General features: G+C 38.0%; 3 protein-coding genes across 4 annotated transcripts; 2 read left to right on the top strand and 1 right to left on the bottom strand.

Moving 5' to 3' along the window:
- The first annotated feature begins 4,334 nt into the window (after nucleotides 1–4,334).
- Nucleotides 4,335–5,685, top strand: LOC137723757 (uncharacterized). The gene is made up of 2 exons (XM_068462948.1): nucleotides 4,335–4,689; nucleotides 5,197–5,685. Exons 1-2 carry the CDS (start codon nucleotides 4,356–4,358, stop codon nucleotides 5,559–5,561), a joined length of 699 nt encoding a protein of 232 aa, XP_068319049.1. The 5' UTR covers nucleotides 4,335–4,355; the 3' UTR covers nucleotides 5,562–5,685.
- A 3,208-nt stretch (nucleotides 5,686–8,893) lies between these two features.
- Nucleotides 8,894–14,050, bottom strand: LOC137722366 (auxin transporter-like protein 2). Of its 2 annotated transcripts, none has more exons than XM_068461352.1 (9): nucleotides 13,360–14,050; nucleotides 12,925–13,135; nucleotides 12,658–12,843; nucleotides 12,466–12,578; nucleotides 12,183–12,366; nucleotides 11,822–11,919; nucleotides 10,895–11,102; nucleotides 10,448–10,705; nucleotides 8,894–9,390 (listed from the first exon to the last, which is right to left on the bottom strand). In XM_068461352.1, the coding sequence occupies exons 2-9, from the start codon at nucleotides 13,093–13,095 to the stop codon at nucleotides 9,166–9,168; spliced, it is 1,443 nt and encodes a 480-aa protein (XP_068317453.1). In that variant the 5' UTR covers nucleotides 13,096–13,135; nucleotides 13,360–14,050; the 3' UTR covers nucleotides 8,894–9,165. The 2 variants fall into 2 exon arrangements, with proteins under 2 accessions (XP_068317453.1, XP_068317454.1); XM_068461353.1 differs by having other exon boundaries at nucleotides 13,571–14,050.
- A 7,854-nt stretch (nucleotides 14,051–21,904) lies between these two features.
- On the top strand, nucleotides 21,905–22,606 carry LOC137722075 (uncharacterized). Its single transcript, XM_068461061.1, has one exon. It carries the CDS (start codon nucleotides 21,905–21,907, stop codon nucleotides 22,604–22,606), a length of 702 nt encoding a protein of 233 aa, XP_068317162.1.
- The last annotated feature ends 3,249 nt before the right edge of the window (nucleotides 22,607–25,855 follow it).

Here is a 25,855-nt window from a genome sequence, read left to right as displayed (position 1 = left end):
TTATGTGGCAGCTGCAGTGCATGTGGCATGTTCCTGGCAGGCAAACAGGCTGCTCGCAGACTGCCGGTTGAACTTGAGTCGGATTAAGCGACTGCTTCTCTCCGTCTACCGTGCTGCCTACTCCAATGTGAGGTGGAGAATACTCCTTGCGAGCCTAGTTGTGAATAAACACTTCGCTTGGAAGGTTGTTCATGTTGATAATCGAAGTGTGACTTTAACAGTGAATGTATGCTCGTCCATGGGCTTGACCGGGAATGCACGCTCCTCCGTGCGCTCAGAAGAGAGTATACATTGTCCCAATGACCCAAGCGGGAGTGTAAACTGCCAGAACGCTCGGATCGTGGCTAGTTGATGGGCTGCTTACCGAGACGTTGGTAGAGAGGTTCATCTGCCCTTGTCCTATTTCGGAACACCTCATCTGAGGCACGTTGGATCTCGGTGCATTGCAAGAGTTGATTCACCAAGGTTGTCTATTGTGCAAGGGCGCTCGTCAACTTTATGACTTGTCGAGACAAGTGTTGTTTGCCATTTAGATTAGAAGAGCTTGGAAAGAATGTGCCTCCTTGACCAATGGAAGTGTGGTATGCTCCAGGCGTGAGATTTGAATTAGGAAATGTCAAATCCGTGGAGAAACATGGTGAAAATACCCCCGGTTCAATCATAGGCCTATAAATTTGAAGCCGGGACGGTTAAACTAATCTTGGATCGATTTGGGCTGCTTGGAATGCCACGGGAGCAGGTTGGGCCATAGGAGTGGGCTGGGCTATAGGAGTAGGCTCGGCCACGAGAGTGGGCTGCTCGGCGGGAGCAGGTTGGGCCACAGAAGTAGGCTGCTCAGTGTGTGATATACGCAAGTGCGAGGCTTGGGCTCGGCTTGGCAACAGATTAGGCTAGCATTAGGCTTGGAGTGACATGGCTTGGGTTATGGCCTTTGCAAGCTTGCATGGCACGGCTTGGGCCGCTGTAGTGGTGCCATGAACCTCGCCACGAGTGGTGGCCGTGGTGGCCACCGCGGTGGTTGCCATGGTGGAGCCCCGTAGTGGTGGTGCTGCTCCACTTATGATCACATTTAGCCTCGTGGATCACCGCGGTCCCATTTCTTGAATATTGGAATTTTCACTTGTGAAATTTTCTCAATTTCTAGCCATTGTATTTCTCATTTACGTTTTATCAAAGAATCTTTGCAAATAAAAAATTCTAATAATAAGAAAGTGCGAAAAATATACAAATAGACAAGAAAAAATAGAGAAAAACCTTTTATGCGAGAGTCTCCTACGAGTGTGTGTACTTCAACTCTCAATGAAAGCACCAATTTATGGATGCAAATTTCTTCCTCCTTGATCTTGGACAAAATTGCACCTACATAACAATTAACACATTTGGTCAAGGCCAAGAGCCTTACGCGCCCACGATGAATGTGGGGGGAGAGGGGGGGCTTTGGCCGAAAAACCTACAATGCCAAAGTTAGAATTTAGAGAGAAAGTGTTTGAGAATTTTAGCAAGAGAATTGGAAGTAGTTTTTGAAGAGAATGGAGAAATATTTATAAGGATATGGTCGGCCCTATTAGGAGAATAGGGACCAGCCATTTGGGTTTTTTTTTTAGTGTAATTTGTAGTTAATTAGCCATTAATAGATTAATTAGGTAATAAATCCATTAATTGACTAATTAACATAATTTGAAAGAAATAATTTAGGAGTTACCTTGTGGGGAAGATTTGATGAGGATGGATGAAATTGATTTTGAATTGTTACCTATTTTGGGCATTTTTGACTTGGTTGAGGGATAATTGCCACGAGTAGGAATCTCGATGTGCCTCAAGGGTATTTTTGTCCTCTTCCATCCAAAAAACCCACGTGTCGCCTTGTGATTATTTTTGGCTCCACAGCCAGGAAATTAAAATCCGACAAAGCTTTTATGTTTCTGTCAATATAGTGCACTTATCTATGTTAGTACAGTGCATTTATGGATGTAAGATTAGTGTCAGTTATAACAGACAAAAATAACCAAAAACCGCCACAAAATTTTCCTCCGTCGAATTTTCTACGCCATTAATTTTTTTGAATCAAAGTCATGGGGAATATCCCGCCCAAAATACCTATACTTATAATACGAAACACAAATTATTATAATTACTAATAAAAATTATCATTATCAACTATAAATTTTTATAAAGATGTTAACAAAAATAATAAAACAAATTAAAAAAACAATAAAAGGTTAACAAAAATAGGTTTATCTACACTCTTGATTATTTATTAAATTAGAGTGAAATATTTAATTAATTAACATAATATATACCTATATTACTAAATATTACCAATTTATGATATATTAAATATTGTCAATTTAACATAAATATTTACTGTCACATCCCAACCCGGCCCTGACTCTACCGTAGCACGATATTGTTCACTTTGGGCCCCAACCATGCCCTCACGATTTTGTTTCTGAGAACTCACACGAAAACTTCCCAGTGGGTCATCCATCATGAGAATGCTCTCACCCCATTCTCACTTAACTTTGGAGTTCCTATGAACTCCTAAGCCAGTGAGCTCCCAAAAGGCTTCGTGCTAGGTGGAGATGGGAATATACATATAAGGCTTACAAGATTCACACTCCTGGGCGATGTGGGATGTTACATTTACAAATAATATTTATCTCAATTTCTTCATAACAATTTAAGTGAATAAAATAAACTAATGGAACACAAATATTCCTAATTTATCTTACTAATTAAATTAAAATCTCTAAATAAATAAAGATTGAAGATGAAGAAATCTGAAGATTGAAGATGAAGAGCAAGATGAAGAAATTTGAATGAACAACAAATTGAAAAACTTTTGGTGTAAAAATAATAAAATGGTCAATTTCTGTCGGTTATAACCGCCACCATTAACTTCAAAACAGCTAGAATCTGTTAAAAATATTTTAAAAAAAATTCAAAAATATTGGCAGTTATAATACTTTTATGGTGGTTGCATCCGACACTAAATATCCGCCAAGAATTTATCTCGAATATAACCAACAGGACTTCATTGTTATCTGACACTAGCTAAATAATGTGTCGGATATCTTTTATCCGACATAATGGCTTATTAAACCGCCACTATCATCCGACACCTAAAGCTAATATTATAGTAGTGTAATGTTAAATTTACCACATATTTGTACCATTATTTGTATTGTTTTTTTAATAAAAATAGAGCCTCAACATATATACGTCACATATATGATACAAATATGTGATGGGAAGTGTTATTGGCACTCCAAAAATCTCATTCTACACTCTTGATATGTGCATTTTTCTTTCCTAATATAGAAAATTTGGAATATAAAATGAGATTTTTGGAGTACTAATAACAATTCCCATTTGTGATAGAGTAAAAATTTTTAGACTTTTGACCCTAATCAAGCAGGAGAAGAAGGGGAGAAAATTCTCCCATGCTGACAGTTGTATTCTTTATAAGCGAGAAGGAGAAATTAACATAAAATGTCGAGTCAAAAATTGTACAGTCTTATTAGCAAAAACTCCATTACCGACTCATTCATCCGCATTAGGGTTTTCTATTACAATTCATATAGCTCACTTGGTTTGACTCATGATCCTTCCCGAAGAGGGACGCGTTAATTATGTCATTATTACTTCTCCATATTTGGATCGTCTTTGTGAGGATTTTGGAAATTCGTGAACTATGTCTATTCATCGTATATCGTGCGATCTGTTTTTATCAGGTACTATTTAAATTTAATTTTAAATTAAAAAATTTAAAATCATTTCTGATCACATGATGTACATGTACAATAAACGAACACGATCCAGATTCCTACTTCTCTACATTTATCTAATGAAAGAACTCAACTTCTCGTTTATAAACGTTCTTCATTTAGCAAGAAACTAAAAATTAATAATTAGTGAATATATATATATATATATATATATATATATATTTATATGTATATGTATATGTATATGTATGTATATGTATATGTATATGTATTTATATGGATTAAGATTGGGGACACTCATTTTTATTCCTAACATTTTTGTAGTGCTAATTATATATATATATATATATATGAATATTCGAATCATCTGTATTTTAATTTATTATTTATAAATCATTCTTACAAAAATTGAGACAAATTAAAAATTATTAAGACGTTCGTTTTTAATAAAGAAAAATGAACGAATACGGGTTTGCAAAGAAACACTAAAGTGACTATCACTTAATCCAACACTCATATATTGTTTCATATTTGAGTGATTTTTAGTAGACTTAATCTTTGAGGAAAAACTTAAAAGATAGATGGCTGGGATCGAGAAAATACATTACAAAGTGGGTTTACAAAATAATGTCAAATGTAGAGGAAAAAAGGGAAAAAAAAAAAAAAAAGAGTGTCCCCCGACCCGATCCTAACCCTATATATCCGCATCCTCCCAATCTAATTTCTCAGCAAGTGCTTACAACTAGCAATCTCCGTTTCTGTGGCGCGGCCATGGTGGGCGAAAGCAATCCCTCCAAGAAACGGAAGTTGGGCTCCGGCGGCCAGACCCGGAACCACTTCGTGAACTATAGTCCGGATCCAGATCTCCCTACGACCCAACCGTCGTCCAATTGCAGGAAACTTTGTCCTGCTCATTGCACTAGATCATCTCCAACTACTCCTGCCATCCAGGACTACCACAGTGAGTTTTATATGAGTACTCAAACAATATATGCTATCTGTAAAGTCTTTTGACTTACACATATATGCTTTTCCTTTTATGTTTACCATTTTCAGACAATTAATTATGTGTTAAAGTTTGGTAAATTTATCGAAATGCCTCGTTAACAATATCCTAATATCACTTTTGCCCCTACTGCATCTGAATCATTTTCTCTGCCTGGACTTTCACTTCGTGACTCGCAATACTCTAATTTGTGTAACTTTGTTCATTCACTTGTTAACTTTGATTACGGGATCCTCGGTATGTCACCAATATATGGTCCTTTTTATTATTTATGTATCATGTCGGAGTCAAAGAACTTGGGTTAATGTGAGACGCAAATTGAAAGTCTACAAGAAAATGATACAGTTGCAAGAGCCAGGGAAATTGATACTCTTCTGATAGTTCAAAGTTAATTTAGACTGGAAATGAAGTACTCATAATCAGGCATGGGGCTGAGGTTTTCTTTTTACTAATTGTTATTAGAGAAAGACGAGGGTTCGAAAGAAGCTGTAGGACCTCGAGGCGTAAAGCGAAAACTAAGCTATGACGATGCAAGTGAAGACCAATTGACAGTAAGCGGTACTGAAACGACTTCTGAAGATACCACACCTGTTGATGAACACTTGAAGCAGCTGTCGGAAATAATAGACACCATTGAAGGTAGTTGCCCCGACTTGATCGGCCCAGTCACTCTCCTTGATCTCTTTAGTCCTCCTTCAGGTTCTAAATCTAAAGATGGTTGTAAAAAGGCCACTAGAGGAGTTATGCTGTTAAAAGAAGGATTAAGTATACTCACTGAAGCCAAACACCTGTTATCCGTTGTGGATGATTCAGAGGCCGAAAAGTGAATTTCATTGATATCTCGACACTTGATATGATGAGGTGGTATAAAATTTAGTTCCCCTAAATTATTCTTGTTATCATATCAAATAGCAATAAATATTGTAGTTCTACAATATGTATGTTATATGTCAGAATTTTTAAATTAATAAATCAGGTAAACAATCCGTTTATCTTGCTTGCTAATTCATATATAAGCTAGTCTGTTCTAATTTCAATTTGTTTGTTGAGTGAGTATCATATTTGCACAAGTGCATCATTAATTGTAGATATCGCGGGTTAATTACATTGACATCTCTTGAAGTTTATTGCATTTTTACAAAATTCCCTCACGATTGAGATACTACACTTACGGTCAGATCTGTTGTACAACAATAGTATCAAATCAATTGGAAACCAACTCAATATAACCGACATGAAATATACTAAATGAAATGCAAAAACAACATAGAGAAGACACAAGATTTAACGAGATTTCTCAACGGTCAGTCTAACTGGAGTACGTCCTCGGAGCAGGAAGAGCTCTCCAATAATCCACTATTAACCAAATAGGAGTGTTTATAAAGTGTTTTACAATCTCACAATCCAAAACTCCAATACACCCAATAGTTCTCACACGCCAAAAAACAAATAGAGAATGAAATATTGTGAATAATTTCCTCCCTGTACAAAGCTTAAAGCTAATACTGTAATACAACAACTACAACTTTGATGGGTGGTTGCTAACAAAATGGGGACAGTAGCTCTTCTTCTCTTTCACAAATGGAGCTGTCAGCCCTTGCTATTTTTCTCTCTGCCGCTTAAACCAAAATTGGCAGCAGCAGCTCCTTATATCTATACTCTGCCAAATAAAACCCTAGTACGGGCCCCAATCGTGGGCTATTAAAAACCAAACATTGGGCTGGTGTGCTTATAACTTCAGGCACTCCAACGCCTCTAGGTAATTACCAACTTGTTAAACCTTCAAATCTCTACCCTTTTTCTGAAAATCCAGCTTTCAAAACTGGGACGGTGGCGAGGTTGAGATCGAGGTCGAGGTGGGAGCGGATGAAGCTGAAGGAGGTCGACGAAAATGGGGCGGGGTTGGTTGACCGGGAAGGTTAGGCGTAGGATTGAAAGGGTGGGTCCAATTTTTTATTTATAATTTGTTTTTTAATTTACGTGGAGAAATTTGACTGTCACATCAATAAAAATATGGACCTGCAGTTGCTACACCATTGCTTAATAGTTAAATTGTGGGTTTGATTAACGAATGTATGAAATTGCAACTAAAATATAAATTTGTGTACTACATTGTCATGTTTTAATGATTGTATGGGTTGCAATTACATCCAAACTTAAAAGAATACAACGTAATTTACCCAAGGAAGGCAAAGGAAACCATGAGCAGATGCGCAGCAATACAAACCAAAAACCAACAATACTGCTGAGTAGAAATTTCGCGTTGTGAAAAGAAAACACAAGAACCCATGCAGAAATATAAACCCAGCCCACCTAAACCCAAATTTGATATGTAAAGTTTTATTTGTGTTCCAAATTTTAGGTTAAATCCAACACTCAATAGACAAAAGGTTCAATTTGATTGTGCCCTAAAAGCATATCTAATGGGAGCCTTGTGGCCTAAACAAATTGATAATTTTGCCTCAACTGGAAAAAACAACTTCTAACCCAATCAAGTTTGCCTGGTCCAAATTGAAGCCTATGTAACATGCAAGGTCAAACTAGCCCCAACCGAAGTCTTGGGACTGCGTGAAATCCATTTAAAAGTTAGAATCTTAGCCTCTAACCCTTCACCACTAGAACCACAAAAATATCAATAGGCCAAATCATCGTTTTGAGGGGTCTCGAGCCCTTGCCCTAAGGCCAATAGGGAGCACAAGGTACTTCACATTGTATGATAGTACTTCACATTGAAAGAGAATTTTCAGATAGTATTGAGAAATAATAATTTAATCGCTTTGGATACACCTTGTCTAGAATTTGTGTTAAGCTGGAATCACAAATTAAATCAACAATTTGAACTATTATGTCCTAATATTTTGTAGAAACGTGAACTATCTTTACAAAGTTTTTATCACGAAAGGCTTCGGCATTAGTTGGAGTGGAGTTGGATTATTTAAACTTTTCTTTTCTCAATAATATAGTCAATGTGAGATATTTCAACACATGCTCAAACTATTGACCCATCCAATACAAATTTGCCTCCTTTGGATAACTTCTCTCACAACAACTTCGTATAGGACGCCATTGAAACAAGTCACATACTTGCCCTCGGTCCTTGATGCAATTCTGATTTGTGATGCCTTGTTTCCCAAGTAAATTGGTATCGATCGAGCGGGAACGAATAAGACTCTTCATAAGTATGGATGTGATGGAATGTGCTTTGTTGAAGCATAAAGTTTTATTCAGAATAATCTCCTAGTATTTTATAGTCCTCACATACCCTACCTCCATTTCTGAAATTTCTTTTTCTCTGCTTTCCTTTTATCTTCTCGTCTCTCCTTTCCCTTATTCCTCTCTAATGGGATGACCTAGCTGGACATAAAGATCATTCCTTTGTTAAGACCAAGTTGCTACTAAAGGGTCTATGTTGCAACTATATCTATGTACCTCAATTGATATTTGCTCATAAGACAGAAGTTTGAAACCAAACATGAAGAGGAGATTCTGATGTATGACGTCATCATGCAACAAGATGATATGTCATTGTAATGGTATTTGAAACTGATCATGCACTATTATATAGAAGCGGTAAAACAAATCACAATACAATGCATAACTGACTTGAAAATTGAAATACTGACCGTGACATCTCTTTACACGTAAATTTCTCAGTCGCTAAGAAGGTTGATCGAGCATGAGTCTTTTAGAGCGACCATGCATGGTTCAATGTTCACAAGTAACATGAAGGATAAAATACTAAGAAGTAAAGAATGGCACGTGATATAGGAGAATCCACGTGCAACCCATGTGCAAGTGGGGCGGGTCCACGCTCCATTCTCCCTTAAAGCGGAATCTAAGGTCAATGGGAGCCATTAGAACATGTCCACATACAGCTCTTTAGATCATCAAGCCACGTGGAAACGAAAACCAGACAAGGCCCATAACGTTGCCGTTTTACAAGGCACTTTGGAAACATGCTGGCAATAATGGCAATTGAAAGCCATGAGGGACAACAAAATCTTACAATATCCCACAAAAGAAGCTGAGAAACAGAAGCCGGAAAAGAAAATAACGCAACGGTATATTAATTCAACAACCAAATTTGCATGGTTAAATTTTGACAATCTTAATCCAGTCGATGATATCGAGTAGAAAAATCCAAAAAGATGAAGGAAAATGTCTAAAAACATACATATTTATATATATATATATATATATATATATTGATTTAATTAACGTTTGCTTTGATAGGAATGGAATCATCACAACTCAACACACTATTTTATAACTAATTTAACAAAAAAAATATAGAAAAAAAATAATACAAAGCAAAATCCAGCACACATGACATGTAGGGGGAAATATTACTACTTCCCCGTGTATGGTACAAATATGAAGACCGAGAATTTTCTGAGTGGTGAGAGTGAGGGTTTTGGAGGAAGTGAAGATTTAGTGATGGGGAGGAGCTGCGGCTGCTAGTGGTGGTTTTGGAGGCTTGCACTGATAGCACTTGGCAAACAGCCCAAATGTGTCGACCTGTCTCACAAAGTTGGTCATGCTGGCCCAGCCACCGAACCCGAACCCAATCACCAGAACCCACAGCACAATGAAGGAGTTGATTACGTACATGGCAGTCCAGCTTCGTAGAAAGAAGGGTGGCGTCTCTGCAGCATTCTGCAAAAGCACAGTAAAAAAATTAACCCAAATCAATAAACCTTCGTTTTAAATAAAGAACACTGCTCGGCTTCTTACGGTTAAAAAGTTGTATGGTCTCGTACTTTTGATTCTTATAGAATATGATTCTCACAACTCTCATACTCACATTACTACAGAAAGTGTTACGTACGTGAATCAAACTCAGACAAATAAGTCTTTCGAATAAGTCTTTTATATAATACTGTAAAAGATCTCAGACGAATAAGTCTTTGGAATAAGGATTTTTGGGTTTAGTTTAGAATCCTTGAAAACAATACTGTGAAGACTAGATTCATTTTTCTTTCAAGTTTCTGTCTTTTCACTTGGACCAAAGTCAGCACCAAACTGACCTAACGGAGAGGAAAAAGAGGACAGAGAACCACTCTGGATTTCATTGTCCGGAGCCTAAAGACCAAGCAATCCAGAATACTCAAATTGAATCGGACGTCCCCATCCAAATTCAAGAAAAAAAGACCTAATCAATCAAACAGCTCATCGGAAGGCAGAGGTACAACTCTCCCAACTGTAGCATATAACTAAACGAAAAGGACTGCCCACCTATCTCAATTCTTCTCCTAACATTTCCAAATCCAAGTATTAAATGATCTTTGTACACTTGCTGCCCCTCTCATCCCCACTGCAACTACTGAAATGTGGGTATCCCCATCGTGTGTCCTGGTGGAGGTGCCCACTCAAAACTACAATGACTAATATACCCCCATTCAATCAAGATAACTACTAGTCGCCACTAGACAAACCACTTAATTATTTGTCTTGTGATAGTAGCACTACGTAACAGTAACATTATAACCTAGGGTTTACAAGTTTACTGTGACATGATCAATCACGATATGTCCTCAACTCAATGGAGGAAACTACATGTGTTGCCACTACAAAGACCCTCGCGCGTGATGGTACGACTACGTGACCTTACATGATAACCAAGGGTTACAAGTTCGGCGGAATCTGAACTGTCTGTGACGGTAACATAACATGATATGACCAATCGGAGTTGCTTTTAGGAGGATATATTTACCTGTCTGGCAGAGGCTTTTCTGTAGGTGAGCATATGAGCTAGAGATGGGATGATATAGACAGTGAAGCTAACCAAGAGAGCCCCAACGGCAGAGTTGATGGGCCCAAAGAAGGGGAAGATTATAGCCAAGAACCAAATTGGGATCACAACTGGAAGCCTAGCAAGTGCCCTCAAGCAAATGCTCTTTGTGTCATGCATGCCAATCACCTTCTCCCACACAAAGTACAATGGTGTACATGCAAACCCAAATGTTATAAACTGCAAAACAGTACCCCCAAAAAAAAATGTCAGCTCAATGTAAGGCAAGTTATTTCCGTACACCTTTTTTATATCCCCGCACACGCCTTTTTCTGGCCTTTGAATTGAAACCAAAGGATTGTAACAAACATGCATGTGCGGAAATCATTTTCTTTGAAGAATTAGTGTATGGAATGATTGAGGTCGAACCTGGTGGATGAGCATGAGTATGACGGCGGCGTCACGCCAGCCGTTCTTGGGGAGGAGAGAGAAAGCGTTGGAGTGGTTGAGGAGCTCATCACCAAAAGCCCAGTAGACAGAGGTAGCAGAAGGAATTGTTAGTGTGAAAACGTACAGTGTGGCATACAAGTAAATGTACTTGAATTTCTGTGGCTTCCACATGGCATGCATAATTTCCCTGCAAAAATAAAAGTAAAAATCCCCCCACAATTCACTGATCAGATTCCCTTCACATTAAAAAGGATTTAGATTTCACTAATACTTTTACTCTAATTTTATTAATATTAAAAGGTCAACATGCACAGAGGTGAACATAATTTTAAAAAATAAAAACCAAGAAAATTGACCAAAGGCCCCCCCAAGGTCACATCTTTCTTTCTATAGCTGTTATGCAACTAAATAATCAAATTTCCTCATCTCTATCTTAAAATAATACTACATGACAAATAACCACAAAACTCTGAAAAATGAGTGATCACTTGAGCTAGTAAAACAGTGTGATTGGTGTTGTACTTAAGTTCAAATTTTCATTTTCTTTAATTAGAACATTTTAGCGTACTCAAATTTGAATATCCCTTTCCGTTAATTACAACAGTTTAAAACACCTCCTTGTTGAACAATGGAGCATGGATTCTCTGTTGGTAAAATAAAACATGGGAGATAGGTAGGGACCAATTAATTTACGTTGCAATTTTCCTAGAGAAAATGGGGATTTGGAGTGGGGGGTAAATAAAAAAGTTGTTTATCCAAGAGCAAACCAAAAGATTAGATAGGATGATTTTGTCTGTGGATCTCGAAAACCGAGATGCCGGCAAAAGCTGCAGAGAGAAGCCGTGTAGAAACAAGTGAAACAGCAGGAGGAAAGGGTAAAAAAAAAAATAGGAGGAGAAAGCTTACACAGTAACAGCATGCCCACCGAACGTGTATAGTATGTTGGTGGCTCCGGTGAAATACAGCACTAGCTTTGTTGGAGCTGTGTGTGTCACACCTTCATCCTGCACAGCAATTTCACCAAAAAGCATATAACTTTCCCTTTTATTTTTACTAAAAACGTAAAAAGAAAACAAGCATTTTGTAAAGTGAGTTGCGATACCGTTGTTCGGACATCTCAAACTAACGTGACGGTATCTCTAATCAATCATTAATTATACACATGATAGTTCGTAATATGCTTGAGTTATGCTTGAGTAGTGCGTGATATGTTTTACCACTAACGTGACATCACAGGTGTCGTAAGTTTAGTAGAGGGATTTATTACCTGGCCATGAACAACAGCTGCAATGGTCAAGTACCAGGCTGTGTAAGTGGTCATTCCAAGTCCGAGAAAAGACCAAATCCGATAGTTATGGAAAGAAGGTATAAAAACTGTGGTGGCACAGCAAGCTCCGAATATGTAGGTCCAGGTCCTCTTGTCCAAATTGTCATTGATGTAATATATGTTACTGCTCCCAATCAAAAAGCAGTAAAAATCAGACGAAACCCAGGTGAGATTTGCAGGATTTGAAAGTAAAAAATATAGTGAAGTAAGTAGAAAAAATCACCTGGCACAAGCAATAAGCTGGATGACAGATCCAAAAAGGAGGAAAGTGCAGTTGAAAGCAAGCCCCAAGGCTTTCCAGTAAGGGCCAAGTAACCCATCAAGAACTTCAAACCACTGCAACAAAAAACATGGAATTTTAATTTTGGTTCATTTTATCTCGCATACTTTCGCTTTAGTGGATACCACGACGAACCTGGATGACATGGTTCTTGAAGTTAACGTTCTCTTTCTCCTTCCGGCTTCTGTACTCCATGTAGAGCACACTGATCAGATAAGCCGTCCAACTTCCGACGATTCCGTAGAAAATTTGCAGTAAGATTCCGGATAGTAACCCCAGCTGAGAGAACGAGTAGGGCAGTGTCAAAAGCACTTGTGCCACCTGCCAAAGCCAGAAGTTGTTAGAATCAGAAACTTTGTGAAACAACAAATCGAGAAAGTACTTTTTTGGACATGGGTTTACTTGATTGGAAGCGCAGCTGAACCAGGCATCCCAGACAGAGCCGCCATGCCAGAGGAAGTTCTTAACATTAAACATGGAGGTATTTTCCTCATCGTTTTCTTGGACATGTTCTTCTTTTGCTTCATGGTCATTGGAGACTATTGCTTCCTCTGCTTGCTTCTGAGCCAACATTGTTCTCGAAACGCAACGTCTGAACTAAATCCTGGTAGATCTGAAACATGCATAAAGACAGTAAATAAGACAAACAAAAGAGTTCAAAAGAAAAAAAATACTAAAATCAAAACGCACCCCCAGAAAACGAAAGCCAATAAGAACCCCAGATCCAAAAACCCAGAAGTAAATTCCTTCCAAAATTTAAAAAAGATTGGAACTTTCACAGAATTCAAGTACAAAAAAGAAAACCCGGATTACAAAATTTTGGTTAAAATCCCATACCTTGCTTGAAATGTCACTTTCTCTCGATCTATGACTCTGCTCTTTTAGGCAGTGGAAATAGAGAGGGACTTGTAATTTATTTGCAGGTTGATGAGGGAGTTGGGTTTTTTAAGAATTCTCCATTCCACGAATTGGCAGAGAGATTGAGTGGCCTTAAATGCTTTTGAAATGATTTAACAACAAAATCTGCAGCTAAAGATCTCTCTCTTACTCTCTCTCTCTCTAGGTAGCTGCTGCTGCTGTGTAACTTGTGAAGAAAGCCAGACTTTAATGCGCCACCAATTTGGTCAGAGTGCCGAACACGAAGACGGCGAGGAGCCCTCAAAAGCAGGAAAAAAGCAAAAAAAATCACAATCACTTATGGAGAAAGTGCTTCAGAGGTGCTGGCAGAGGTTGAAGAAGAAAAGACCCTTTTCGCTCTTATTCTAGTAAATGCATATAAACTAAGCAATAAATATATATTTTGCTTTGGAATTCCTCTTTTTCTTCTCCGTTGGATTTAGAGAGAGAAGGAGATGGAGAAGGCAGAGGAGAGAGGAAGTGTGTAAAAGGGCAGAGGTGAAAGAGACGAAGCTCCCCAATTCCCTGTATTCCAATAACGATTCGATTCTTGGGGTGACAGAGAATTGGGAGATCAAAGCGAAGAAGCGAGTGAGACGTTGATCCGATCAGAGAGGACTGAGGGACTCCATTAAACAATGCACCTCCCCTTTTATAGCCTCTTCAACGGCTGAGATATTCTAATCACTTTCACACCAAAAATAATACAAGAAAATTTAAACTCGGTGTACTTTCACTTATTGCAATTCCTCTTCTTTTTTTTTTCTTTTTTTTTTGTTTTTTGACAATGGGGCAAAAACCGAAAAGGAAATGAAAAATTATATAAGAATATCACGAGACCATGACATCCAAATAATAATTGCAACTAACAACTGGCGATAAAAAAGATGTTCCTAATGAAGAAAAGTATGTGTTCGCAAGGGCTTTATGGAGGAAACCATCTTGCCCCAAAGCCAATCTTTCATCTAGGTAACAATAACAGATTTGGGATCATTACAGAGAGCAATATCCTGTTCAAAAATACTTTTATTTCGCCAGTGCTACAAAAACTAGCAAGTGATTCAAAAATTAAGTCTCCATTCCAAACTATCGAAGACTTACGTGGTACTTTGACATCTTTTAAACTTTTGCTCTCCAACCGATATGTTAAATTTTAAACATAAAATAATAATTCATATGTATTTTCTTAGCATTGGGAATGAAAAGAAACAAAAGGATAATGCTTTAAACTAATAAAAAAATAATAAAAAGCATTTAATAATTAATTAAAAAAATCTGAAGGTGGTGTCAAATTTGGCAGGAAATGAGAGATATGTGAATCCATGTCATGCCATATCAGATTTGACTTCTCGGTTGGAAAACATAAATGTTGTCTTTTGTTACCATTATTGCTGATTTAGACAATTTAACATCTCATTTGAAGATACTATTAATAGTACATGCATCAATCAAAATTTGATCAAGAACAGGGAAACCTCTCCAAACTTTAGCAGCAAATGAGCAATCTATAAAGATGTAAATAATTGATTCAAAATAACAAACCATCATATTTGCCACATGAAGAATCTGTAGGCAACCCCGTCTATCTCATTGAGCATGGTCAATAATTTGTCTAGCAACACAAGCCAAAGAAAAGCACTTTAGGAGAAAAATGCAACCCCCAGATAAAGCTTCGTCGCCACTTGATATTCATATTAGCGCCTAGGTCCAACACATAGGCAAACTTCACAAGAAAGTTACCATCACTAGTTTATTTCATGTACACTTGTTTGATGAGCCACCAATACTATCCACAAGAATATTGACAGTTTTATACACAATTATTTTGGGAAGGAAATGGAGCAAACTTTATGTATCCCAATTCTCACCATAGCAAAAATCAACCACAGTCGACCTAAGCACAGTTGGCAACAGTCGTGGAAGAGAAAATTTTAGAAGAGACCCACAATTTGACCAATGGTCATTCCAAAATTTCATATTCTCACTAGATCCAATACGCGAAAGAAAACATTTTTTCAACAACCGAGCAACATCAATGAAGCCTTTCTGAGTACTAGAAGCGCACTTCCACAAAGCAATACGAAACAAATGTTTATTCCCTCGTGCTAGATATTTATCCCATAACGTATGCACCCCAAGTCCATCATCCTGTTGAATCACCCTCCAAGAATTCTTAGCAAGCAAGACAGAGTTCATACTACGCATATTCTTGAGGCCTAATCCACCCACTGATTTAGGCGAACTTTTTATTTGAATTGAATGGAGCCCCACAAAAAAATTCTATTAAGCTGGTCAAGTTGATCACATGTGGAGGCAACTGGAAACTTGACGGTTTGCATAGCATTTCCCGAAAGAGAAGAAGCAACAGCTTGAACCAAATTAGTCCACCCTGATAGTGAGAGTGTGAGCTGTCTAAGCAGCAAGTCTTCTTGGACACCCATCAAGACCAGGGGCTTTAGTAGCTCCAATGGAAAACAGGCTATTTCGAATTCTGAGATGCGTAATTTCACCTTCCAATCCATCAATATCTTCTTGAAGCATTAGAGGATTCGCATAAATAATTACGTTTCTAGGATGCAAATAGTACCAATTCAAATAATTGATAAATAAAACAAAAATGTATATAAAATGGTGTGTTACTGGCACACTAAAATAGAAAAATAACACTAAAGATGAGTGCAGAATGACTTTCTACTGATAATAGCTCTCTAAATGGTTCATGAATAAAGCTGTCAAATGACGAACTACAAAGAAGAATTTTAGCTACCTTTTTATTTTTACATTCATGGTCTACTATCTTGACTCTTCTTCTCATACTCACATCGTTTAGTCGTTATCAGTTATTTAATTATAAAATACAGATATTTAATCCGTACAATTTTTCACGAATTTTTCACTTCAAATTTTCCGATTTGGAAATTGTATTTCTCGGTGCTTCTTTCCTCCCACAGCCACTCTCACTCTCACTCTTCTACCCCACATTGTCAACCCAAATCTTCAATCAGAGGAGCGTGAGCTTCACTCTCCAGATACGCAATTGATACTGAGCAATAAATAGTCTCCGACAAAGATAAGGAAGTTTTTATTTACCGTGGGCCGCCCAATCTATCCAACCAGTGATAAAATGGAGGCCCATTGAATTATGATATTTTGTGCTTTTCGTTTACTCTGTAAAACGCTGCCGTATCGCAGGCAAGTCTTGAGGACCAACTCGGCTCACTCGATCGGCTTCCCGCATGCTTTTAAAGGAAACACGCGCGCATGAAGTGAAGAACTCCAAACCACACCACCCGCCGCCTCATGATCGAAACATATCGCCTGCACCTTTCGATCGGACGGCTGAGAGCGGCCCACTATTGCTACTTGGTCCCACCTCACCACTAACCCCGTTTTCCATTTACTTTATTGAATTTCATGATTGATTAGATATAATCATATTATATGTATATGTGTGTGTGTATATGTATATGTATATGTGTATAAATATAGGATTATATTCACCTGTGAAATCTTCGGTTCTTGTATATTTTGGACATGCTTTTATTCCTTCCCAGCCGATCTAATTGTTATCTCAAATTTTATGCTACAATCTTTCTCCTTACATCTCATTCGTCGTAATATTCATATTTTGTATTACTAAATAGAAAAATCTTTCGAGTCATATATTCATTATTCTTCACGTTAATCACGATTTCTTTTTTCAGTCTTCTTGAAAAAAACGTTGGGTCAAAAGTACCTCAATACTGTCCCCTATATCTAATTCTCCTTTGAACACCCTTACAATATTAATTTTTAGGCTTTTGAAAAATTAGGAAAATGCGCTTGGACTTGCTTACGTCTAACACACCAAGATCTGTCTAGACACCCGTCTAAATCGCGACTCTCTTAAACAGAAAATAAATAATTTTTATTTTGCATTTTATTTTTTTTTTCAATAAATTGTAATAGACTTAATGAAAACTTAGATTAACACACATTACATGCATGTTTCCCATATTTTCATTATGTTCTAATACTTTATAATCTATATGTAATTCTATTTTGTAATTTGTGTATCCTAATGCAATTATTTATTTTTTAAGTATGAGAAGACACTTATTTATACAATATATAATAAATTTAATTAAATCCGCCAAGTCCGTCTAACCCACCTAGCCCTCCGCCTAAGCCTCGCTAGATGTCTAGGCGCTAGGCTTCAACCCGCCGCCGCCTAGGTTCTAAGCCCTAGACCACCACTTAAATAGCGTCTAACGTCTTTTAAAACTTTGATTAGTGGATAATTTTTTTGCCGACAAGTCGCATTATATAAACAAATTTATGAAATTACCATTGGACTGTTTCCGTAAGGTAGGGTTAGCACCATCATGCAACAAATCCTTGGAGGAGTAAATCCAAATGGTCAATGCTAGAAGAATTTAAATTACGATAGACCCTTCAAATAAAACAAAAACAGTATCACAGAAAAAATACTTACAAAAATTGCATCCATGAAAAATTGGGGGAGGAAATGATGATTAGCAATATTTTAACAACTAATTTCCAAAACAAAAAAGGATTAAGTTGTCCACAAGTTGACAATAGCAAGCGTATATATGAAAAACTATTTGCTTTAGCATGTTTTATGTCCAAATAATCATTCTTAATTGCTTTTCTTCATTTGGCCTTACATTCTTAACTATTACTTTGAGCTAATCACAAGTCAAAAAGGAAAAAAGAAAAGGAGAAGATAATATGAACAAAGGGTGCCGAAACAAAAAAAATAATAATAAAGAAAAGCAACCCAAAACGATGGTGGCGGCCGCAGCAAAAGTGGCAGTGTTGGTGGCGGTGGAGCCCCAAGGGCACCACCACTATACCTGCATAGTTTTGTGTCCATGGAGGGACTGAAAATCCATGTAAAACGGAGAAAGTTTGAAAGTGTTAGTCATATCCCGTACACGTCCCCCACCTGGAACCGTTGAAACGGGGATTTGTCGGAAGGGTGCGGGTCATGGTTCATCTCTTGCCCCGCTTTGAGGCCATACACAACACGCACTCGGATTAATATTTTAGTGCCCACTTATATATTTCATTTTGTTAATTTCCATACTACCTTATGCACAGTTACGAATTCCGAATTTGAATCTCTGGGGGTTCTAGTGTTAATACAAATAGAAATAGAGCGCAAAGTGTACAAAATTTATTCACTGTTGCATTTTGTCGACATTTGTTAGGCTTGTTGTCATCACCAAAATCATGTTACCCACATGTGAGCAAACATCGACATATGTCGAATCAATCTCGTTTCAACACTTTACCATATGGGAGAAACTGATATAGAGAGAATTTGTCGAATGCTATCAAAATTAAAACTAAGCATGTGGTAGTGTTGTCAGATCGAAATATATTCTACTACTCACGAAACATGTGGTAAACTAAACATGGGAGAAATTGATATAGAGAGACTTTGTTGAGTGATGTCGATGCAAAGTGCTGAGATATGCTTAGCATGCATTACTTCAAACATTTAGTAGGCACAAAAGGGACCCGTACCAAACATTCAGAGGGTTCTCAAAAGACCTTCACAAGTATATTTTATGGCCTCTAGGTGGTCCTAAAGCCACCTGGGTCCCTATTTCCATCCACCCATGCCCCTGCAGCCTAAACCTCAACATATTCGTTGACAAACATCATATTGGGTATTATTATCATTAACATTACAATTTAACGATATTTCTCTCCACTTATAAGTTGTTGATCTCACGTGTTACTCACACAAATGTCGAGTTCGATATTTAATTATTACAATTGGCTCATCCTGTGACCTAACACAATTCCCCTAAAAAATAGAATATCAATTTATAAGATTAAAAAACTATAAGATATCATCAATATACTTTTATAAATTGTCATTAATTTACTCACAACAAAGCACAGCCTGATATTGAACTTACTATCGTCCTCGCATATGTATATGTTGAGCATGAACTATCCTTAAGGTTTAAACAAAATAGATATTATAGGCATCGCAAGTGCGTGGCAGCAAAGGTCCCTAAACTTTACCACATGTTTAGTTTTCGTCGTTGAACTCTCATATTAGTTTCTTCCATCTTTCAACTTAATTCTATATTGCATGAGTGGATATAGAAAAACAATTTAATTTATTTGAAAAGAGAAGAGCTCTACTTAAGGTTAAAAAGTAGTTCCTCCTCAAAATACTTCATGGCCTACTCACATAATTTCATCATGATCGGAGCCGTTCATATTATAAATCACTATGTAAAAATCGCATCTACAAAATATCAATTAAAACTAAGATCGTTTAGTCGATCCTTAAGAAATTCCGATCATAAGCACTAAGTTCTGTGAATAAGTCATGAGTTATTTAAGGAGGCGTTTCTCCTTAGTCCTTGAGAAGCCAAGTCTTTCTTTTGAAAATTTCATTTTTTTATTTATGAAATTTTTATTCTAGCCCTCAACTTAACGAAAAAGTTGACGAAATTAATAAAAATGACTATTAGAGCAACAAATGACATAATTTGAGGACAGGAGAAACTATTAATAGAGTTCATGGATGAAAATCAAACTCGTGGTATAGTTTAGAGACCTTTAGTACGATTTAGCCATTAGCCAACTAATTATGTACTTAAATCATTTGATGGACGAAAACTAAACTCGTAGTATAATTGAAGACCATTACTACGATTTATCCATTAGCTAACTAATTATGTACTTAAGCATTTGACTATTTGAATATTTGTTTTCAAGTGTGACATGGTGAGGTGTTTCCAACGAATAAGAGACAGAGGCATGTATACATGTCAACTTAAGCCCATGAATTGGTTAATTAATGTAAGAATTTCACTTTTTTAATTTTAACTTTGAGGGTTAGTGGGTGAAGTAATGATTAGGGAATGGATTTTGACGCCACTCACCTCATAGGGGATCAAATTATCAAAATTCGAACCATGTTCAATTGATACCCCTCACATGGGGCCCGCGATTTGTGGTGTCCCGACCCCAATAAGCATCTTCCACTGTTGCCCCCTCACATGCGGCCCCCGATTTGGGTTTCTATGATATTCACTGTTATCTAACAAGATATTTTTTCTAAGTCACGTCATCGAATTTATCTGTTATAATATAAATGATTTTTTTTTATGTGCTAATTCATTTATCTTATAACATATAAAATGTCTGCCTAAATATCGGAAGTAAATAAAAAAAAATGTTATCTTATAAAAAACAATTATACATGCGGAATTTTTGTGCTCTCAAGAAAAAAAGCTCCGTTCAAGTATTGACCACTAACTTGCATTGTAGATTTGCAGTAAGAATCATGTCGAAGGCAGAAGAGAAACCATGCGAACAATTATCAAAGTGATCCTATAATAGCAAGTTCACCCCATTAAGATAATAATTGTTCCATCAATTAAACAAAGGCAATTACTATTTTTTTATGAATAGTAATTGCCTGAGAGCATCTCCACTTTTGGAAACTCCCCACATTTTCCCTCTCTTTTGTCCCTCTTTTCCTTCGTCTTTAGTTTTCTCTATTCCCTCTGTCTTCCTCTCTCTCTCGAAACCCCTCTATCTTGATGTATCAAGCAGGAGCTCCAAACAGAGTGACATTTGTAAACAAAGGGCCACTATGCCCTTCCACCACAACGCGTCACTCGAATTCATTGCCTTTGGCTTAGGCAGACCTGCATCACCAGCTGTCAGCAAATTATCTACTCATCCTCCTCCCCCTTTGATGAAGAATGACTTTTCTTCCGTCGACGACTTTGTGCTTGCCTGCAACGGGACTTGGTACAAGAGGCCCTGATCCGATGGCCTCACCTCTCGGTCGTCCGATTCTATTGTCACCGTCATAAAAAACATCGCATTGCACTGCGGATTCTGGAGTTCACACCACATCGCACTCCGGTTTCATTTTTGGGGGATTGAATGAGAGAGAACGAGGCTACACAGGCTGACGTCACCCTAACATCATACAACCTCAGGCACTGGGTTAGGCAATTGTGGCTCAATTAAGCAACTAGGCTCTGTTTTCTTTCACTGTAGCCTGACTAATTGCGCTTGGGGTAGAGAGTATTTAAGGGTATTGGGGGATTCAATCACCCAATTGGCAATTAGGAGGGGTGGAAGTCCAACTCACATGCATCAGATCCCATCAGTACTCCAAAGTTAAGCACGTTTGAGCGAGAGTAGTACTAGGATGGTGACCCCCTGGGAAGTCCTTGTGTTGCATCCCCCCACCTTTTAGTGACTCACAAACAAATGTATCTCTTTCTCACGCCTGAGTCTTCGACCGAGAAATCAACAAAACAAATGACAAATATGCTTTGAGGAAAGACTACCTTATATTAGGTGTCGGTTGTTGGTGACCTTATATGGTTCCTTGAGTGCATTTTTTTTTACGAGATTTGTGACCCTGTGTGGTTTTTGTACGATTTAATTTCAATTTTTCCATGATTAAGGTTTGAGTTCCAAGCTTGGGAGAATGGATTCTTCATATATCCCTATCAATGATAAGTATATAGACTATCTCTTAGTCACCTTTGAGGATAGTTTGGATCTTGAAGAGAGAATTATAGAATCAGTTCATCTGGTGAGTCTACTCATCACTAATGTGGAGCCCTCCCAACTGATAGTGAAGGATATACTTAGAAGTCTATGGAGGAAAATGGGTAACATCAAGGTTTCTAGAGCCAAACCAAATGTCTACTTTATTCAGGTGGGGGACGAGAAAATGGCTAGAAGAATCTTGGAAGGTAATCCCTGGTTTATCAAAGGTGCACCCTTTACTGTTACATTCTGGCCTCATTATCAATCGCTAGATGCAATTAGTGGGAATTGTGCCATTTTTTGGGTTCAAGTTCATGGAATCTTAAGGAATAATTGTACTGTTAAGAATGCTCGTATGTTGGGGGCTAAAATCGATTCGGTGCTGGAGGTTGAGGACCCAACAGTAAATGGGTTTTGTGGGTTCCTTCGCATCAGAGTGGATCTCAATACTACTAGGCCTCTCCTTACGAATTTCACTATGCCATGTCCTACTAACGGTAGTCGTACCTTCCGCCTGAAATATGAGGAGTTGAAAGATTTTTGTTATAACTGTGGGCAGCTCAACCATGTCCCCAACTGCCGGTGGAAGGCCCTTATCAGTAAAGATGGGGAGAACCGATACAACTCAGAATTGTGAGCAGTGGGGATCCCAAAAGCTACGACAGGCATTTTCCCTAACCAGATACCTCATCTTGTGTCCGGTGATGCCAATGACGTTCAGCGGAGGATGAGGTGGGAATTGGAGTCATCACACAATGATGCTGATGTGGATAAGGAGGTACATGTTTGTGCGCCTGGAAAAATCAGTAGGAGTAGTAGGAATTCTGATATTCAGGCTATACCCCATTCTGTCGTTTCTGGGTGCAACGCGACCAACTCTATAGGTATAGCCTTAAAGGATGGTACGAGAAGTGTTAAGGCATCGATGGGTATGCCACAAAAGGTATCTTTACTAGATTGGGGCAATATGGACCATCTAAACAGTTTTAGGACACATTATCATAATGGGACCCTTACCCTTGCTGTCAATGGATTGTTTCTGGAGAAAAATTGGTTTGATCCAAGAAAATTCCCACCTTAGGCCTTCACAAATGCTACTGATATGTTAGCAAGCCTATTTGAAAATAAAGATATTGAGAAAAGCAAGGTGGACGTGCCTAGTGGGCTGTTAAGAATAATGGAATTAGAAAATGGGGAAAGCCTACCTTATACCTTTCAAACGGTGGAGGATTCTCTACATTCCCAAGTGGAAGCTGATATCCTTACTACTGATGAGAGAGCTGTTTGTGTTAATGATGCCACCTCTAAAAGGAAAAATCGAGATGAATTCCACAAACCTAAGAAAAGACAGAAAGTAGTGAATTTTATTGGTAAATTCTCACACTCCGCCATAATCAACAGTAGTGGTGGTGGTAAGCGTGGGCGTGGAGGACATGGGAGAAAGGTGTCGAGACTCCAGAAGTATACTAAGGTTGGGCAAGAATGTGATCTCATGGAGGTGCTTGTTAGCCCTTCCAAAGAAATGCAAGAAGCTGAGAGAATGGGATGGTTGGGTAAAAACAATGTAATGGTCAAAACTCAAGCACAATTGGTGGAGGCTAGCGAGTTCCAGCCCCACTGAAAACAATGAAAATCATAGTATGGAATTACCAAGGGCTTGGGAACCCTCGGAAAGTTCAAGATCTGTTGAGTTTCATTAAGCAGAAATGTCCCAATTTGGTTTTCCTATGTGAAACCAAATGTAGTGTCGAACGTATTAAAAAAGTTCAATTGCGTTAGGGTTTCTCGCATTGTTAGGGGGTGAGTTCCAGAGGTAAATCTGGAGGTCTTGGTTTGCTTTGGAATGAGGAAATCGAAGTGCATATATTGTCATCTTCTCTTCACCACATTGATGTTGAAATTGGCAATATAGGTGATAAGGAACATTGGTGTTTCACTGGCTTTTACGGATATCCAAACACTTCAGATTGTGCATAATCCTAGTCTCTTTTTCAAAACCTTGCTGATGTTAATATACTTCATTGGGTATGTGTTAGAGACTTCAATGAGATCCTAAAGCCAACGGAGAAAAATGGAGGCCCTACACGACCAATGGGACAAATTATGGCCTTCTAAAAGGTGTTAGCAGATTGTCGTCTCCTTGACTTAGGGTTCATTGGTAATTCGTTCACATGGAAGATAACCATAGGTAAGGGATTAAGGAGCATCTTGATAGGGCTTGCATGACTGCCTTCTGGAAAAATATGTTTTCTATTTCTAAGGTTACTCACCTTAAATCATGCAAGTCAAATCATATTCATTTACTTCTTGAGCTCAGTCATATTGCCCTCAAACGAAATCATCGTCTTTTTCGATTTGAGGAGTTGTGGACGCAGCATGAGGAGTGCGAAGATGTTATCCGGTCGGCGTAAGAGACAAATGTAGTCGGGTATCCAATGTACCAAGTGTGTGAGAAGATTAAAGCTACGTGTATGGCTCTTAATCCTTAGTAACATAAGACATTCAAGGCAAGACCTGTAGAAATTGAGAAAGTTTAGAGACAAGTTAACAACGATTGATTCCCAACCCTATACGGATGTTTCTATTGCTGAGCGACATGGATTGATGCACCAGCTAAATTCTCTCATTCTTGCTAAGGAATCGTATTGGAGACATATATAAAAGGTTCAATGGTTCAAATTGGGGGATCGTAACACCCGCTTCTTCCATCAAAAAGCTAATTTCAGACTTCAAAATAATAGAATTGCGGTCTCACAGCCTGAATCTGGACAATGAAATAATTGATGCCATCAAAAAGCAAGGTAATATCATAAATGAATGTTGAGCTCAATCGTGATTTCACTGCTGACGAAGTCCAGATTGCTCTTTTTCAAATGCACCCCTCGAAATCTTTTGGCCCAGATGCTATGTCCCCTCTATTTTTTCAAAAGTGTTGGTCAATTGTTGGTACTGATGTGTCTTTATCCCAAAGCAAAAATATGCTTGAGACATGAGTCAGTTAAGACCCATTAGCTTATGCAACATTGTTTATAAGATCATCTCAAATGTGTTAGCTAATCGGTTAAAGAAGATCTAGCCCTAGCTTATTTCTCAACAACAAAATGCTTTTGTCCCAGCTGTGCCATTTCCGATAACATAATTTTAGCTTCGGAAATTGCCACTTTCATGTATAAAAGAAGAATAGGGAAGAAGGGATTCTTTGTGCTCAAACTCGATATGAGTAAAGAGTACGATAAGATTGAATGGAGCTATTTGGAGAAGGTTATGGTTAAATTGGGTTTCAATTCAAGATGGGTAAATTTGATAATGATGTGTGTCTCATTTGCATCATACTCATTTCTGATCAACGATTCACCAGGATGCTATGTAATCTCGTCTCTGTTTACAGAAGGGAGATCCCATTTCCCCTTACCTGTTTTTGTTTTGTACAGAGGGTTTCTCTGCCCTTATTGCAAATATAAAGTGGGTTGAGGCTATTCAAGGAATTTCAGTGTGCCAAAATGCCCATTTTATAAACCTTTTACTTTTCGCCGATGATAGCTTCATCTTTGGTAGAGCTAGAAATGAGGACTATGAGATGGTTCAAAAAATTCTAGCTTGCTATGAGAGAGCTTCGGGCCAACAGGTTAACCTACAAAAAAGTGCAATATGTTTTAGTTGTAATATTAGGGGGAATGACCAAAACCTACTAGCAGCTTTGATTGGAGTGGAAAGAGTTGACAGACATGAGAAATACTTGGGGCTTCCAACATTTGTAGGAAGAAATCGTGGGGTGTGTTTTAATCATATCAAAGAGAGACTTTGGAAGAAACTTCAAGGCAAGAAAGGGAAAATTTTGAGTGCTGCCGGTAAAGAGCTTTTAGTAAAGGTTGTAGCTCAAACCATC

The sequence above is a fragment of the Pyrus communis genome, chromosome 17, assembly GCF_963583255.1.
Source record: "Pyrus communis chromosome 17, drPyrComm1.1, whole genome shotgun sequence".
NCBI lineage: Eukaryota > Viridiplantae > Streptophyta > Magnoliopsida > Rosales > Rosaceae > Pyrus > Pyrus communis.
The sequence above is the reverse complement of the archived record's forward strand: the minus strand, read 5'-3'. Positions and strand labels throughout refer to the sequence as shown.